The sequence below is a fragment of the Falco biarmicus genome, chromosome 10 (genome assembly GCF_023638135.1).
Source record: "Falco biarmicus isolate bFalBia1 chromosome 10, bFalBia1.pri, whole genome shotgun sequence".
Lineage (NCBI taxonomy): Eukaryota > Metazoa > Chordata > Aves > Falconiformes > Falconidae > Falco > Falco biarmicus.
The window spans coordinates 27,979,811-27,994,412 of record NC_079297.1 but is presented as its reverse complement, the minus strand read 5'-3'; the positions used below and the strand labels follow the sequence as shown (position 1 = coordinate 27,994,412).

Genomic DNA, 14,602 nt, shown 5'->3' with positions numbered 1-14,602 from the left:
ACAAAATTACAGGCACATGTGAAGCTTATTAAGAAAAAATCATAATATTGATTTTTTTTTTCTCCTAAAGCTATCTCAAGAAGGCCAGATGTAAATGCAAGTAGATTTGGCCCAGTATGTATTAATAACTGACTGATGAAAGAACAAGTTATCAGAAGCATTAAATACCAGGGTGATGTTCTCATCTTACTAAGTTTAAAACCCACTTTCTTTCCTTCAAAACTTTCTAAATAAGTATTCTGTGTGACTGTATACAACATGTTATTTTTTATCTTTCATGTACGTTCTCCCTCATTGCATGTTAGTCTATGACCTGTGCTCCTTAATGTGCAGCAAAATATAGGTGTACTTCTTAAGAATCTGGTTGGGAATACTCTGATACTTTTACGAAACTATGTTAATTTATTATTTGTTATTTATTTAAAGAGAAGATTCTTATCCCAAAGAAATTACAAGTTGAGCAGAAAGCATAGCTCTGTTTTAAATTGAAGCGTATGTGTACGCTCAATCTTAAATTCACCTTGTGAACTGAAAACAAATTTATCCTCACGTGTGAGTTTTAGATGATGGTGGCAATGGAAATTTGGAGCCCTTCTACCCCCGATACTGCTGTTTTCTGCTGTTACAGTGTACATTCGCATTGGGATGATCTGTCAGCCCTGGGCCTGTCTTACAGGGTCTGAAATCACCTGCAGCTAAGTCCTTTGGGATGTATCAACTTTTTTTGTGGAGGTATGCAATGAGAGATGAGGATGATCTACAAAGGTCCCTTCCAACCCAAACTATCCTGTGATCCCACGTACAAATGCCAGCCAGGTATGGCAGTGTATGGCAGGTATGGCAGGCTTTAGCCTGCTCTCAGCACTGTGCAGAGGCGGCCACTGGCCGCAGCCATGCAAAGAGGAGCCGGGCTTCCTCGTCAAATTCAAATACTCTCCTGCAGGACAGAGCTGGAGGCAGCTCCTGCTTCCCAGCCTCCTGGGGTGCCAGAGCTGGCCATGGCCTTACCTCACCTTAGGGAGCAGGTGCCCGGTGTGTCTTGCTCATGGACACATGCAGGAGTGCCAGCTGCTGCCAGAGCTCTTATCCCCAGGTACTTTGGGGCACTCTCAGGAAGATCCCAATCAAGAAATAGATGTTAAACATCCACAAAGTAACCTGTAAGAAAATGCTGTCTTTCCTAAGCAGGCTCTTTTCATGTGCTGTTAACTATTAGTCAGGGTGGGGCGGGCAGTTCAGCAGCTAACCACAGGGAATGGGCAGGTCGGTAGAAGGCTGACTGCACGTACTTGGAAAAATGAAAAGGGTAGGCTTTGGTCTGCCTGAAGTCAGTGAAAGGTGTTATTGAAGGCAATCATGGCAGTAGCAGTAGCACAATAGAGCATTTTTGAAAAATCTGCCTCTGTTCTTTCAAATGACCTAATGGTCAAAAGGCTACAGCAGAGGTTCACCTAGAAGAAAAATGTTGGGAGAAAATGCTAAGAGAAATTGATAGTTTATTACACCAGCTTGGCTGCCACAGTGCTTTTTTACTAGCCTCATCCATGGTTGGTATATTACATACCCTGCCTCTTCCACCTCATTTGGAAAGTAAGGCTGTTTGTGATCATTTTGAGTCCCACATTAAAAGAAATAAAAACCAGGTGTGCATGGACAGATATGCAGGTGAATAAGAATTATTTGAAGTATGTGTATTTAGCTTTCTTTTATTGCCTGCCAAAAGTATAGATGTGATCAGGATACAATTAATTTGAGCTACTGGTTGGCTCATCTGCAAGAACAAGGTGCTGACAGGGAGCATGGTGAGAGTTCCCATGGTCTGCTCCAGATTTCTATACGCCAGATGCAGCTGGGCCAGCCTGAACGGTGGACTGCTGACTATTGTGTCCTGTGTGGGGATCATGCAGCATGATCGTGAAAGTATTCCATTATCAAATATAAAGCAGAGCAAAAATCATTTCTCTATCTGCCATAACTTAGACTTTGTGTGTATCTATAAGGCCTTTAGTGCTGAATACAATATTAATTTAAGGTCATATGGCTATATATATTCCCAGATCAAAAGAAAGAAAGTAGCTTATGTAGTTTGAGACCCAGGGGGGAAAATTGTTGTAACTATCCTCAAAAATAAATGTCGTAAGTGGAGAAACATTGTGATAATGCTATACCCAAAGAACTGCAAATAAATTCTGGAAGAAACCCATTAAAAAAGCCAGTAGACTTAAGTCTGTCTGTTGCTTTAGCATTATTAATTAAAGCACAGAGTATTTGTGTTTCCAGATCTGATAAGGTTGATTTTAAACACATTAAGTTTCATTTAAAATGTATTTTTTCCTTGTGATATATAACACTCACAGCACATGAGGCTATTAAATAAGTAATATTGCATTTGTCATTAGTTTACATATGCCGAGTATAGCGAAATAGGAAAGAAAGATACTAAGTCTTTTCAACTATTTTGTGTGAGACTTGGCAAATGCATGCTGAATTCTGACCTTCCCGTACCGCACAACCCAGCACCCGTTACTGTCCGTGAGGTATCTGGCTTGTTCGTTCTGTCTTTAACACAAACGTAGCAGTACAAAGGTGTACGAAAGTACACAAGTGTGCTTGCCAAAATGCTGTCTCTTCTGCTGTGCCCACAAAATCCTGTGTTGACATCTATGCATAGTCATTTGGGTCCAAACAGAGATTTAGCTTGGTCATTGATCTGTCTGTAAATGCCACAGATTCACATGCATATAAAAAAGGGCTCGATGGGTTTATTTCTTCTTTTGAAATAATTGTGTTCTTAAAAATTACTTAAAACTGTTTATCTCCTAATCCATACATTGTGTGAATAGTACTTCTGTAAAAAGAGTAATGTGTGAAATTCAGACTGTTCTGTAGAGAACTGCCTCGAGACACAATCTAGCCAGGAGAGAAAACCTAAGGAAAGGAGAGATTGTGCTAACGACTTGGGCTCATTCCTGCTTTTAACTGATGGCAGTATGGATGAATAAAGCTTTTTCTCCAGGGCATATACTAACTGCATGCAACAAATACACATTGATGTCTACCCCTCATCAGCTAACCAATGTTACCAGCTTGTAAAAACACAACAATTATTAGCCGATTTAGAAATATCCTCATGGTAATTTCATTTCACTTATTATGCCTAATGGATAGCTAGATATTTGCATGAAGTGTGTGTGGCTTTTTGCCTGAATTGTTAATCGAGTGATTAAGTGGTAAGTGCAAGCAGTGCATCCAGATGACATTAATGCCGTTCCAGTCCTGGATGCCTCCTGAACCAGTCACAGCAAATTATCTGTTTTAAGCATACTACTCTCTCAAGCTACTCATCTGCAAATCAAAGCAGAGTTGGTGTAGGCAATCTATCGTGCTAAGTCACCTTTCTTTCCCACTGGTTTTTATACTGGTCTGACTACGACTGTTGAGTTTTTTTGTAGAAGCAGGTATGACGGTGCCTGCCGCCTCTGACTGCAGATGTAGCTGAAACCTACAGCGGAAGAGCTGCTTTGGCAAAACCTGCTCAAGATTGAAATGTATGTAGTAAGCCTGAACTTTAACTTGCACAATACTTACTTAGTTACACTTTACTACAGCATTAGTTCTTTTCTATCATAGAATCATTTAGGTTGGAAAAGACCTTTAAGATCAACTCCAGCTGTTAACCCAGGACTGCCGAGTCCCATCACTAAAGCACACCCCTAAGCACCACGTCTATGTGTTTCTTTAGGCATTTCCAGGGATGGCAATTCCACCACCTCCCTGGGCAGCCTGTTCCAGTGCTCACCGCCCTTTCCGTGAAGAGATTTTTCCTGATATCCAACCTAAACCTCCCCTTGTATAGACTGAGGCTGTTTCCTCTTGTCCTGTCGCTTGTTACCTGGGAGAAGAGACCGACCCCCACCCGCCTACAGCCCCTGTCAGAGAGATGCAGGGAGCAGTAAGGTCCCCCTGAGCCTCCCCCGCCGCCTGAGCACCCTCAAATCCGCCGGGAGCCTTCATGCACCAGCAGTCACGGATGCACCGAGCTGCCTGAGCCCCGGTCCTGCCTTTCTATACGCGCCTTTACCTTGTGGTGGTACCCGCGTGTGCCGCCAGCCAGCACCCTCCTGCCTGTGGTCACCCACAGCGGTGCGGGTGAGCCCCGGCCCGAGGCGGGCGGAGGGGCCGCGGGCGAGGCCTGCCCTGCCCTGCCCTGCCCCTCAGCGCGGGCCCCGCCGCCCTGCCCCGAGCCTGAGGCGCCGGGTGCCGCGGGCAGGTGGAACGGGGCACCCGCGGCGGGACCCCCGAGGCGGGCAGGTAGGGGCGAACGCCGGGCTGAGGAGGGGGGCGCTGAGCGGGGGGGGGGGGGGGCGGCAGCGGGCTGGGGAAGGGGCTGAGGCGGCGGGGGGCGCGGGGTGAGGGGGGGCCGGCGGGAGCCGTGCGCGGGAGCGGGCCCTCCCCGGCGGGAGGGCGGGCGGGAGGGAGGGAAGGAGCGGGGGAGCCGGGAGAGCGGAGCGGGAGCTGCCTCAAATGCCTGAAATAATTCCGCTTCCGTTCAGAGCCGGGAGCAGCTTCCCACGGCACCGGGGCCTCGGACCGGCTCCTCCATCCCCGAGCGCCGGCGGCGGCTGGGCCATCATGGCGACCTCCCCTCAGAAGTCCCCCTCTTCCCCCAAGTCCCCCACCCCTAAGTCGCCCCCGTCCAGAAAGAAAGATGACTCCTTCCTGGGCAAGCTGGGCGGCACGCTGGCGAGGAGGAAAAAAGCCAAAGAAGGTAAAAATTGCAGGTTTGCTCGTTTCCTGGGAGTTACCTTGAAATGGGGGGGGAGGAGACAGGGGGAGCGGGAAAGGCTCCGGGGAGCGGGAGGAAGGGGCTGACAGGGGAAGGGCGCGGGGTGGGGTGGGCAGGCGGGCGGCGAGGGAGGAGCGCGCCGCCGTGTCCCCGCGGCGTCCCGGGACCGGGCGGGGGCCCCGCCGCCGCTCCCCCCGCCCCGCTGCCAAGGGCCCCGCCGGGGCGGGCTGTGCCGGCGGCGACGGGCGGGGGAGCCGCGGGGCTGGGGCCGGCGGCGCGGTGCCCCCCGTGTGGCGGGCGGCGCCCAGCCGGCGCGTCGCGGCGGGCCGGGGCCGGGCCCGGAGGGGCAGGGCGGCGCGGAGCGGCGGGCCCGGCCGGGCGGCGGCGCGTCCCCGCGGTAGTGAGGCGCTGGGCGGGAGAGGGCGGCGGCGGCCTGCGGGCCCCAGCGCCTCAGCGGCCCGGGGCGGGCCCGCCTGGCGGCCCGGCGGGAGCTGCCGCCTCGGGGGACGCGGTGCGAAGCCCCCGGCGCTTGGCGCTCGAAGCCTCTTGGACCCGTGATGTGTTGCTTTGTGTCGGTGCGCGCGTTGCTCCGAGAGACCGGCGTAATGCACGCAGCCGGTGTGCTGCTTGCAATGGCGATCGTTCCTCAGAGGCTTAAAACCGAGCTCGGTTATTCTCATACCGAGCAACACCCTTCGCCGCGTGACAGTCGACCTTTGTAGGATACCGAGGGACAGTCTGGTTCTTTGTTCATACACGCGAACTAATGGCCACCCCTTACTGAATTTGCCTATTTAAAATCCCATGAGACAGAGAATTGGAATTTAACCTCGCTCACCCGTTGTTTTCATGGCTGATGTTAATTTAAGTACAGTGCAAATAGAGCAAAAGTAACAGTCGCTTCACGACACTTTTCCAGGCACCATTCATTGCTTGCAAGTGCTAAGAAGGGTGTTGCGTTCAGCAGACCCTGGCATTGAATGTATATGTGGGTAACAAAACCCAGCATGGTATTTCAGCATAGCACCAGTGTGGATGGCAAGGATCACACACCCTTGGCGAGTATGGCCCCTCATTCTGTAGCTGTTATGTCATTTTTCTGAGGTGCATGGTCATGCTTTTCAATTAAAACACGTTGCAGGATTGTGCTCACTTTATTTGGCTTTTTCTGGTCATTGGAGATGGCCCAGAAATTGGTGAAATAGTACATTAACGGCAGACATTATTAGTTACCCACTTTGTTATATTATTCTGTTAGGGTATTTGTGCATTGAGGCAGCATTGAACTAGCAACAATTTTCTGTGATGAGTCTGTTGTAGGTGTGTTTAGAGATCTTGAGTTTATCTTATTTGTAGTGGATTTGTATGTCCATTGTTATTATTTATTATTATTAAACAATGCTGTTTTCCTTAGCGACAGACATTAAGTCAGAAATCTCCAGCAAACTGTTAGAGACAACAGCTACTTTTGTCCACAATCTTCTAATCTTACAGAAATGTATATTCTGTGAAATCATATTTCTTCTCATTACTTGTATGTCTGTATTAAATTTATTGACTAAAGCTTGCGCCTGCCGTTTCATTGTCTCATCATGTTGATATTTACCCTTTTGAAATTTTGTAGTAACATTAGTGTTGACCCTGTCTTTTGTGTTTCCCAATTTTCTAAAGTTATTTAAATAAGAACAGTGGTTTGGAGAAATTTTTAAGTTTGTGAGGAGTTTGTTATTTGCTGATGGAAGAAAAAGTATTTTATTAAATTCACCTTAACATCCTTCATACTTCTGTGTGTATTTGTCATGTTTCTTTAGTGGAAGCAGTATAGAGGCAAGATTGTTCCTACACTCTTTTCCTTTTTTGTTTGTTTACTTTTGGCAGATTCAGATGGCTTCAAAGCTGCTAAATCCTTATGTGAAACCTGTCCTCTTCACACTTCCTAATCTTTCCTCCACTGCAAATAAATATGGGCTTGCAAACTATTAATGAGCCACCTTGTTTCTTGCAGGCTGTGACACACATGGGTTCCATCTTAAGTTGTGCTGCCACAGTTTGTGGGGCTCCAGGTGTATTTGAAGTCCAGCTGGGAAATTCTCATAGGAGGTCAGGTTGCTTCTTCATCTAGGCTCTGTTCCTTGACCCGCCCCCCCTTGCTTTAATCAACCTATCTGGTGGCAAGTGTTCTGTAGAGACAGGTCTTGGTCGTAGGAGTGCAGACAGTTATTCAACTGTAACACAACATAATATATTAGAAAATGTTCAAGTATAAGCCATAGGCATTTGAAAAAAAATACTGGTTTTTCTACTGGCCATGTTTAGACCTTCAGCTTTTGTAAACTAGAATGAAGTACTCTTGGATGGCACCTTCACTCTTGCTTCGTATTTTTTGTCGAACATCAAGATCTGTTCTCTAATCCAGTTTGTTAGTCTGATATAGATGTCTACCCTGTTTTGTTGTGGATGTTGCTCTCTAATCACGTATGGTCTCTATAAATACAATGCACTGTTAGTAACTCTTCAGAAATAAAACTGTTTTTTTTTTCTGTTCAGGGTATTCATTTCCCCTTTTACCTTCTTAGTCTTGTGCTTTGCGATTTTAATCTTCCAGTAGAGTAAATCCACCTTCTGGATATCACTTACGTCAGTATTTCTTCATGAGGCAGCAAGTCTGGTTATTCCAATTTATTGTTAGCTTTAATGTATGGGCAGTAGAAAAAGTATTCTTCTAGATACATGTAGGCTATGCAGAAGTAGCCTCTGTCATCCCAGTCTCCTGATCAAGTGTTATAGACATGGCTAGAGCTACTGTGGGGTGTTTTTTTCCAGCCTGCATGCCCTCAGGGGCTACCAAGGGGCTACTAGAGCACACACAGTCCTGTTTTGTTCCTCTGCTGCATACCCCTCTGTTTGTGTTAAGCCAGGCCATGCTCAGGGTGCACACCTGGAATCAAAAACTCAGGAGCATATCTGGGTCTTGCAGCTTAGTGATAGGTCAAGAAAGTCAGTGGGGCTTGCTGCGCTTATGATAAGTGAGGGAACACTGAAAATTTCCCTGTCTTCAGTTGGTATAACTTTTGCTCTTACATGGAGTACAGAAACTTACTGATCCACTTCGGTATTTTACCACAGGGTCTAAGAATTGGTGGTTTTAAATAATGCAAAAATGTTTTATCTCTTGTAGGGAGTATGCTAATTATGTTTCAGTACTGTCTGTGTTACGTGTGTAGTAACTGTTGTAGATGATAAGTGATTATACTTACTGTATTTATGCCATCCACATGCATTTTGATTGTTGTCAAAAGGATGTTTTTATATATTGCAGCAATAGAGTCGGTGCCAATGCTCCACCAAATGAAAATCCATTAGGATCTAAAGTGGTGTTATGGTGGAAAGTAATGTAGATTATTTATAAAGAGAGTAAAGCCTATGTAGCTTTAGATGTAGCAGAAATAGTTTGTAATACAATATAAAATGGATTTTCTGTAACAACATTAATTTATATATATAAATACATATGAAAATATGTAGCAAGCCTTTCCTTATGACCTTCAGAGTTCTTGGCATTGGTAAGTATACCTTCCACCCATGTTAAAGATGAGAATAGTCTAGACAAGTTAAATTAGTTCTCTTAACATCACGCTACAAGCTGTTGACAAAAACAGAGTAACCTGAGATACTGTTACTTGAGATACTACACATGATGTAAGCAGGGATTAGTCATACGTTAAGGCATACGTTAATCTGGAAAATACATTTTCATTAAATGTTAGAGGATATTTCATAAAATCTGAAATTTGGAGCCCAGTTTTTTGTGCGTTGTCATGTGTCACATAGGGTCTTAGCCTGGTTTTCATTTACAGTATCTCATCAGCATTGATGTAATTCAAGGATTAGAACATTGTACTTCAGTCTTTCCTGTGAGGGCGTGAGCAGCTGCATCTTTAAATACTGTGTAAATCCTGTTAAGGTCACAAAAATCACAAATCGTTAAATATGTTTGGAATTAATTAGCTTTTTATCTAATGAGAAAATTGTGATATAATACTAAAATTTGACGACCTGTTTACAACAGAACTGTTGTATGTAAAAATTATTTGTAGTTTATAGTAAGATTCCATCCCGTTCATTTCTGAAAAGCATTCAAAGTCTGAGCCACCCCATATATGCTACTGGAGGATTCCAGTCCTTATCTAGCAGGAGTCAAGGTGCATGGTGGAGCTCATTGTGTTAGCAAAAACCAACCACAAATTAGATTTTTTTGTTAGCTCCTTATAGTAGTCTGCATCGTGACCTAAACATGTCTTTATGTATGTGCAAGGAGAGAACCGAATGACATCTTATTTTAGATGAAAGGGGTTGTGGGGTGTTATCTTATGAATTTTTCATGGTGGGTTCAGTAAGGTCATGGGTGATTGTCCTCCTTGAATTTTCCTGGCCTGGCAATTATTGATATAGACACAGAAATTTCTCTCTTCTCCTAATAGCTTACCTTAGCGGAGAATCTTAAGAATTGGTCCTGACATGCTAATAAATCTGTGACACGTGGGAGCAGAGAGCAAAGTTCAGAATTGCTTAAATTGTGAAGGGGCAGGTGGGAAACAGACAGCTTGGACCCATGAATTTGGTACAGAGCAATTGTACAGGCTCGGTTGTTTTTCCAATTGATATGACATCAATTTCACTAATTTGAATGCTCCTCTGCCTAGTTTACTTGGTATTGGTGGGCAGGAGGGGGAATGAATTTTCTTCTAGCTTCCACTCATAGTATTTCTTCTATTTCTTTTGTATGTCTTGTTTTGATTTAATTTTGGTATGTCTTGTCACAGTAGGCTGTATTCTCTGTATGCATAAGGGAAGAGTATGTTAACAGTGTAAAATACTATAGATTCTGCTATTTCTTGATAATAACCTTAAATTTCTTCATCTTTATTTTGTGGCCATCATGCATTTCACAGAATAATATGAAATTAGAATAAATTAAAATACAAGTTAAGAGTAAGTGTAGGGTGATGAGGGCTTGTCAGGTGTTTAAAGTAAAATATTTTGTCTCTCTGGAATCCACGACTAACATACCTTGCTGTGTGAATCACTGACAGGGAGGTCATGCCTTGGTCTGGCTGTGGGCATTTCACTATGCAAGAAATGTGTATTTCTTGGTTCTGCTGAAGTTTAATTGACATGTTTGAGTTACTTTCTTTGGAGTTTCTGCAACTTCTTTTTGAATTTTTTGCTTCTCTGTTTCTCATGTAAGAGATTCTAGACTACCTTTAATACTTTGCAGGCTTTTTCTTTTCTACTGCTCTCACCTGGTGCTCTTGTATTTAAAATGCAGATGAAGCTGAAGGAAGAACTGGTATATTTCCTGCATCATGTTTGCCAGTATGTAGTGCAAACAATGAAAATGGGCCACTGAATGCTAATTTCATACTGGTGCTTCAATAGATGGCATACAGTGTTTTCTATGAAAAGGAAATGTCATGGGGAAGGCTTTATTGTCACTCCTATCTGTACTTTTGAATTTCTGTCTTTTGCTGCAGCGTATCCGTACATTGACCCTGGGCTGCCTTCTGCCATCAGAATAGCTGAACAGCTGGTTTTGATGTCTGACATAATGCTCTTTACCGCCAATCTTAGTGCATAGCAACTGAAACGTGCATATGATCTTTCCCTATATACATGTTCACATGTCCCTGATGTACTGCCACAGGCATATCACAGACAGCTGCATAGCCGACGCTGGGCAAAACCTGTTAGTACCACCACTGAAATAATTATTACCTTGGAGCAAGTTCTGTTAAGTAGATAAAATACTTCTGTTAAGTGGAAGGAATGTGGAAGCGAAAAGAAAAATAGAGGGAAGGGCTCACCTGCTTTGTTATTTCATTGCTGTGAGCCTTCTGAGCACATCTGCAGTGTATGAAAAGGAGGGGAGCTACTCAAGAGGAGAGCACTGGGGTTTTATTTCTGTGCTTTGAATACAAATTGTCAGGGGATATCTGGGGAGGCCTTTCTGCTCTGACAGTTGAAGGGATTGCTTGGTCGAAAGAAAGATAATTGCCTCTGAAATGCTTCTGTCAGTGTAGATGGAACGCCCAACTGTTGCTTGTGCTGTGATGGCAGTAGCCCTCCAGGTGCAACCCTCGGGCAGGCATATGTGTAAATCACAGCTCCAGCGTGCTTGAAGGTGTTTGTCAGTTGTCAAGCCACGCCGCGCTGGGTTTGCACGGGTGAAGTGGTAACTGCTGTAGCCTTTGATGGCTCTTCGGTCTGTCTGTCTCTTGCCTTCTTGCCTCTGCCTCCTCTTGCCACAAGTGCTGCTCTCTGCAATAAACAAGTTTCTGTTACTCTGATTATTCTGTTATTATTCTGATTAATCTGCACTGTTAGGTGTTATCTGTAAGACACTGTTAAGCATCTGTTATTGTTTATATGTGACTAAATTGAGGGCCAGGTCCTGTTATGCTAGGCACTGTACTTTCACAAACAGTGTGAAGAGCCCCTGCATGCAATAGTTTGTGACCTAGGACTCTTTTTCTATATGTCTTGTATACTTTTCTGGCTTTTTTCCTCCTGTAATCTGTATTTTAACATTATTTCTGGCATTTCAGTTTTGCTAAGACTCATGATCTCGTTTGGAATTTTATCTAGTGCATTTTGGGTTTGCTTTCAAGAGACTTTTTTTTTCTTTTTCAATAGGCTCTGGCTCTGGTTGGTTCAGAGGAAGATATGAAAATATTGCCTGTGAATGCATTTCTGAATCTCAGAAGTCACAGATAATCCCAAAATTATTTTGAAAAATGAATTGTTTTAACCAACTATTCATATAGAGCCCAGTCACAGTTATGCCTGGTCTGTGTGTTTCACCTGCAGCCATCAAATGTGTAGGAACATGAGAATCCCAGATAACCTGCATTTTTGGTGGACAGGTTATTGAGTCCCTGTCCAGAGGTGTCCTGTCACGGTAGAGCTGAGCATATCAGTGCCTGCTTTAATGTGCCTGTCGCCTAGCATGTGTATACATACGTGAAGGAGTTAGATCATATGGGATCATAAAATACAGGCTACATAAAATGCGCTGACAGTGTTGAGAATAGCAGAAACCAGCGCTGCCAGCAAGGAGGCAAAGGAGCCTATGCGTGGTGGCGTTTCACTGGAGGCAGGAGGACCCAGGCATGCAGTAGCCGGGATGTCTATGAAGAGGACATACAGCCAGGCTCTCCTGCCGGTTCCCACAAGAGCACCCCCAATCATTAAGTATATCCAGTTGCTTTTGAACTAACTAAAGTGATACAGAATGAGAATTTTTTTTTTTAACTATGCGTGATTAAATTCTGAAACTTACCTCTATAGGATGTTTTGGCTGCCAGAAACATATTTTAAGGGGGGGGGGGGGGCACTAAAGGTGGGTCAGGGTGGATTCTAGATGAAAAAAAAAAGAAAACAAGAGTAGTAGCCCACATGCAAATCATGTGGGCCATCATAGACGTTTCAGATTCAGAAATCACGAAATAGCTATTATGAAATTCACGATTATTAGGAAGTTTATACCAAGGGAGAAAATTCTGTTTGTTTTTATTGTTAAGAATGCATTTCTGCCAGGGGCCAGGACCCTGAACTTTGATCTGCTGTTCTGACCTGGTACAGCCATTAATTCTGTTATTCTCTGACTACCTGTGTGTGGGCATAGAGCCGCTGAACTCGCTCTTTACATTTGACTTCCAAAAGCAGCCTTAGATTATGTGGCCAAGTCAGCTGCTACAGAAACATGCCTTTTATTTCCTGTGATTTTTCCCATTTGAGCGGTTTCTTCATCGTCTGAGCCTGTAGGTTTCACACAAGATAAAACTGAACTTGTGTGGCACGGGTTAAAGGAAGGGGCGGTGAAGAGGAGCAGAGAAGCAGAGCAAGGGGTCTGGCTGCAGAAAGGAGCTGCTTTCCCAGTGCTGCTGGGCTGAGAGGAGGGACAGGGCTGGAGAGCAGGGGGAGGAAGAATGGCTGCTGGCAAGGTAAGGCTGTGGCCATCCCTTCCTCTCCCCTTGAGCAGCAGCTGCTCCCCCACTCTCCGTGTGCTGCCTTGGTTGCAGTGGTCCCTGCTGAGCTCCTTAGGGTGCTGTGAGCAGGCAAGGATGAGGGTGCTTGGTGGTCTGGCAGTGCTTGTTGCTACAGCAGCTGTTCCCCACCTGTGGGGAAGGGGTGGTGGCCACCAGCTGCCAGCTGGACCGTGCTGTCATAGGGGCTGACAAGCTTGGGCTGTACAATTATGGAATAGTTAATGGTTGGTTGGGAGGGGACCTCTGGGGATCATCTAAAAATTTGGGTGTCTGATGGTTCAGGATCTCAGCTGAGGGAGGATGGACTGGTCAGGCCCACCAAGCTTGTGCTGGTGACTGGCCAGGTGTGATGAAGGCATGGTGGCAGCATTCTCTGTCAGTTCTTTTCTGTATCTGCTGTAGTTGGCTAGATGCATAGCAATTATCTAGATGAAAGGTAAAAAAGATTAAAGTGGTGGAATAAAATCAACATTAAACAAGTGGTTGAAGAGCCTCCAGTGCTTCCAAATTACAGGACAGAGCTGTGGAAAGAAGAAGAGAACAGCTAGAGAGCAGCTCAGACTGATGTACCCTTTTTTCAATGTTAATTTTTTCTTTACATCTCCAGATTTAAAACATGCTCTCCCTGATATCAGGCTCATAAAAACATGCATCCGGTTTTCAGCATGAAGGTGGATATGACCAAGTGAAGCTGTAGAAGAAAGTAAATATGAAGTTCACATTTTTATCTTCAGTAAAAGTGAGCATGCTGTCAAGAGAATCTGTAATTTTAGAACTCCTAACATTTCCCTGAGCATTTAAGGAATCTGCCCTGAAGGTAAGAAAAGACCAAGAGACCAAGACTCTGACCAAGAAGAAAAGTTCTCACTGGGTTTGATTACTGCTTGTAATCATCAAGCACATCTTCTGAAACCCCTCACCTTAAAGGCAGCTTCCTGTAGGTATAGGTCTGTGCTTCTGTGAATCTGTTTTGGACGGAATCTCTAGGATATATCCTACTTCTTCTTTTCTCTCTTTAATGCTTTCTGCAACCATTAAACCATGCCCTCCTTGCTGAATAGTTTAATACTGGGCACTCTGTCTTGCTGAGATGAAGATAAGGACAGTCCAGTTCTTCTGTTACTTTACTGTGTCTGGGATACAGTGCTTCCTGTTAATCCAGGATTCTGCATTCTTTTTCAGCAGAATGCTGATGTTACTGAAGGTGAAATCAGCAGTTGTAGGGGCACAGTTCTTTCCAAAGTGGAACTTCAGAAAAGCAGTGGTTGTGGTGTCCCTAAAATATTGTTGGTTTTCCACCTGCTGCTTCTGTCCTCTTCCCTTTTCTCCCTGCACCAGTTACTGTTAAAATAGAAGGTGCTGTTGACTTGTATCTGTAATGATGGGGTCTGTTTTAGCTAAACTGCAGCCAAAACCAAAATGCAGTGACCCTTGAAAGGAGAGTTCACGCTGCACTAGGTGCAGTCAGTGCTGTGCTGAAAGCAGTGTGATGCCATTTTTTGCGTGAGAGAGGATGAGCTGGAAGGCAGGATACTTTGCAGTGATTCATATTATCACTTGCAGCTCTTCCAGCTGCAGGGCTGGGGTGGGGCTGCAGGCTTAGCTTGCTCTCTGTGTATTCCTCGTGCCTTTTCCAGCTCATAGTAGTTCCTGTGCTTCTTTTGAGTATTTAGCTGTACTCAGAGCACTGAGTAGCAAGGCACTCAGACCCTTGCTCTTTATACGTGTTGTCATACATTCTCTGTTTAGCTTGCTAATACTTATTAAT

At 44.7% G+C, this 14,602-nt stretch overlaps 1 protein-coding gene across 3 annotated transcripts in view; it reads left to right on the top strand.

Annotated features, from left to right (window-relative positions):
* The first annotated feature begins 4,176 nt into the window (after window positions 1-4,176).
* The window catches only part of PARVA (parvin alpha), a 68,796-nt gene continuing 58,370 nt past the window's right edge, over window positions 4,177-14,602 (top strand). Inside the window, exons 1-2 of one of the 3 annotated variants that reach the window (XM_056354514.1) lie at window positions 4,177-4,311; window positions 4,554-4,768. In XM_056354514.1, the coding sequence (XP_056210489.1) occupies window positions 4,633-4,768 (136 nt within the window). In that variant the 5' untranslated portion in view covers window positions 4,177-4,311; window positions 4,554-4,632. Of the gene's footprint in view, window positions 4,312-4,499; window positions 4,769-13,566; window positions 13,652-14,602 lie in introns of those variants that run through there. The other 2 variants (XM_056354513.1, XM_056354516.1) reach the window with 2 other exon arrangements.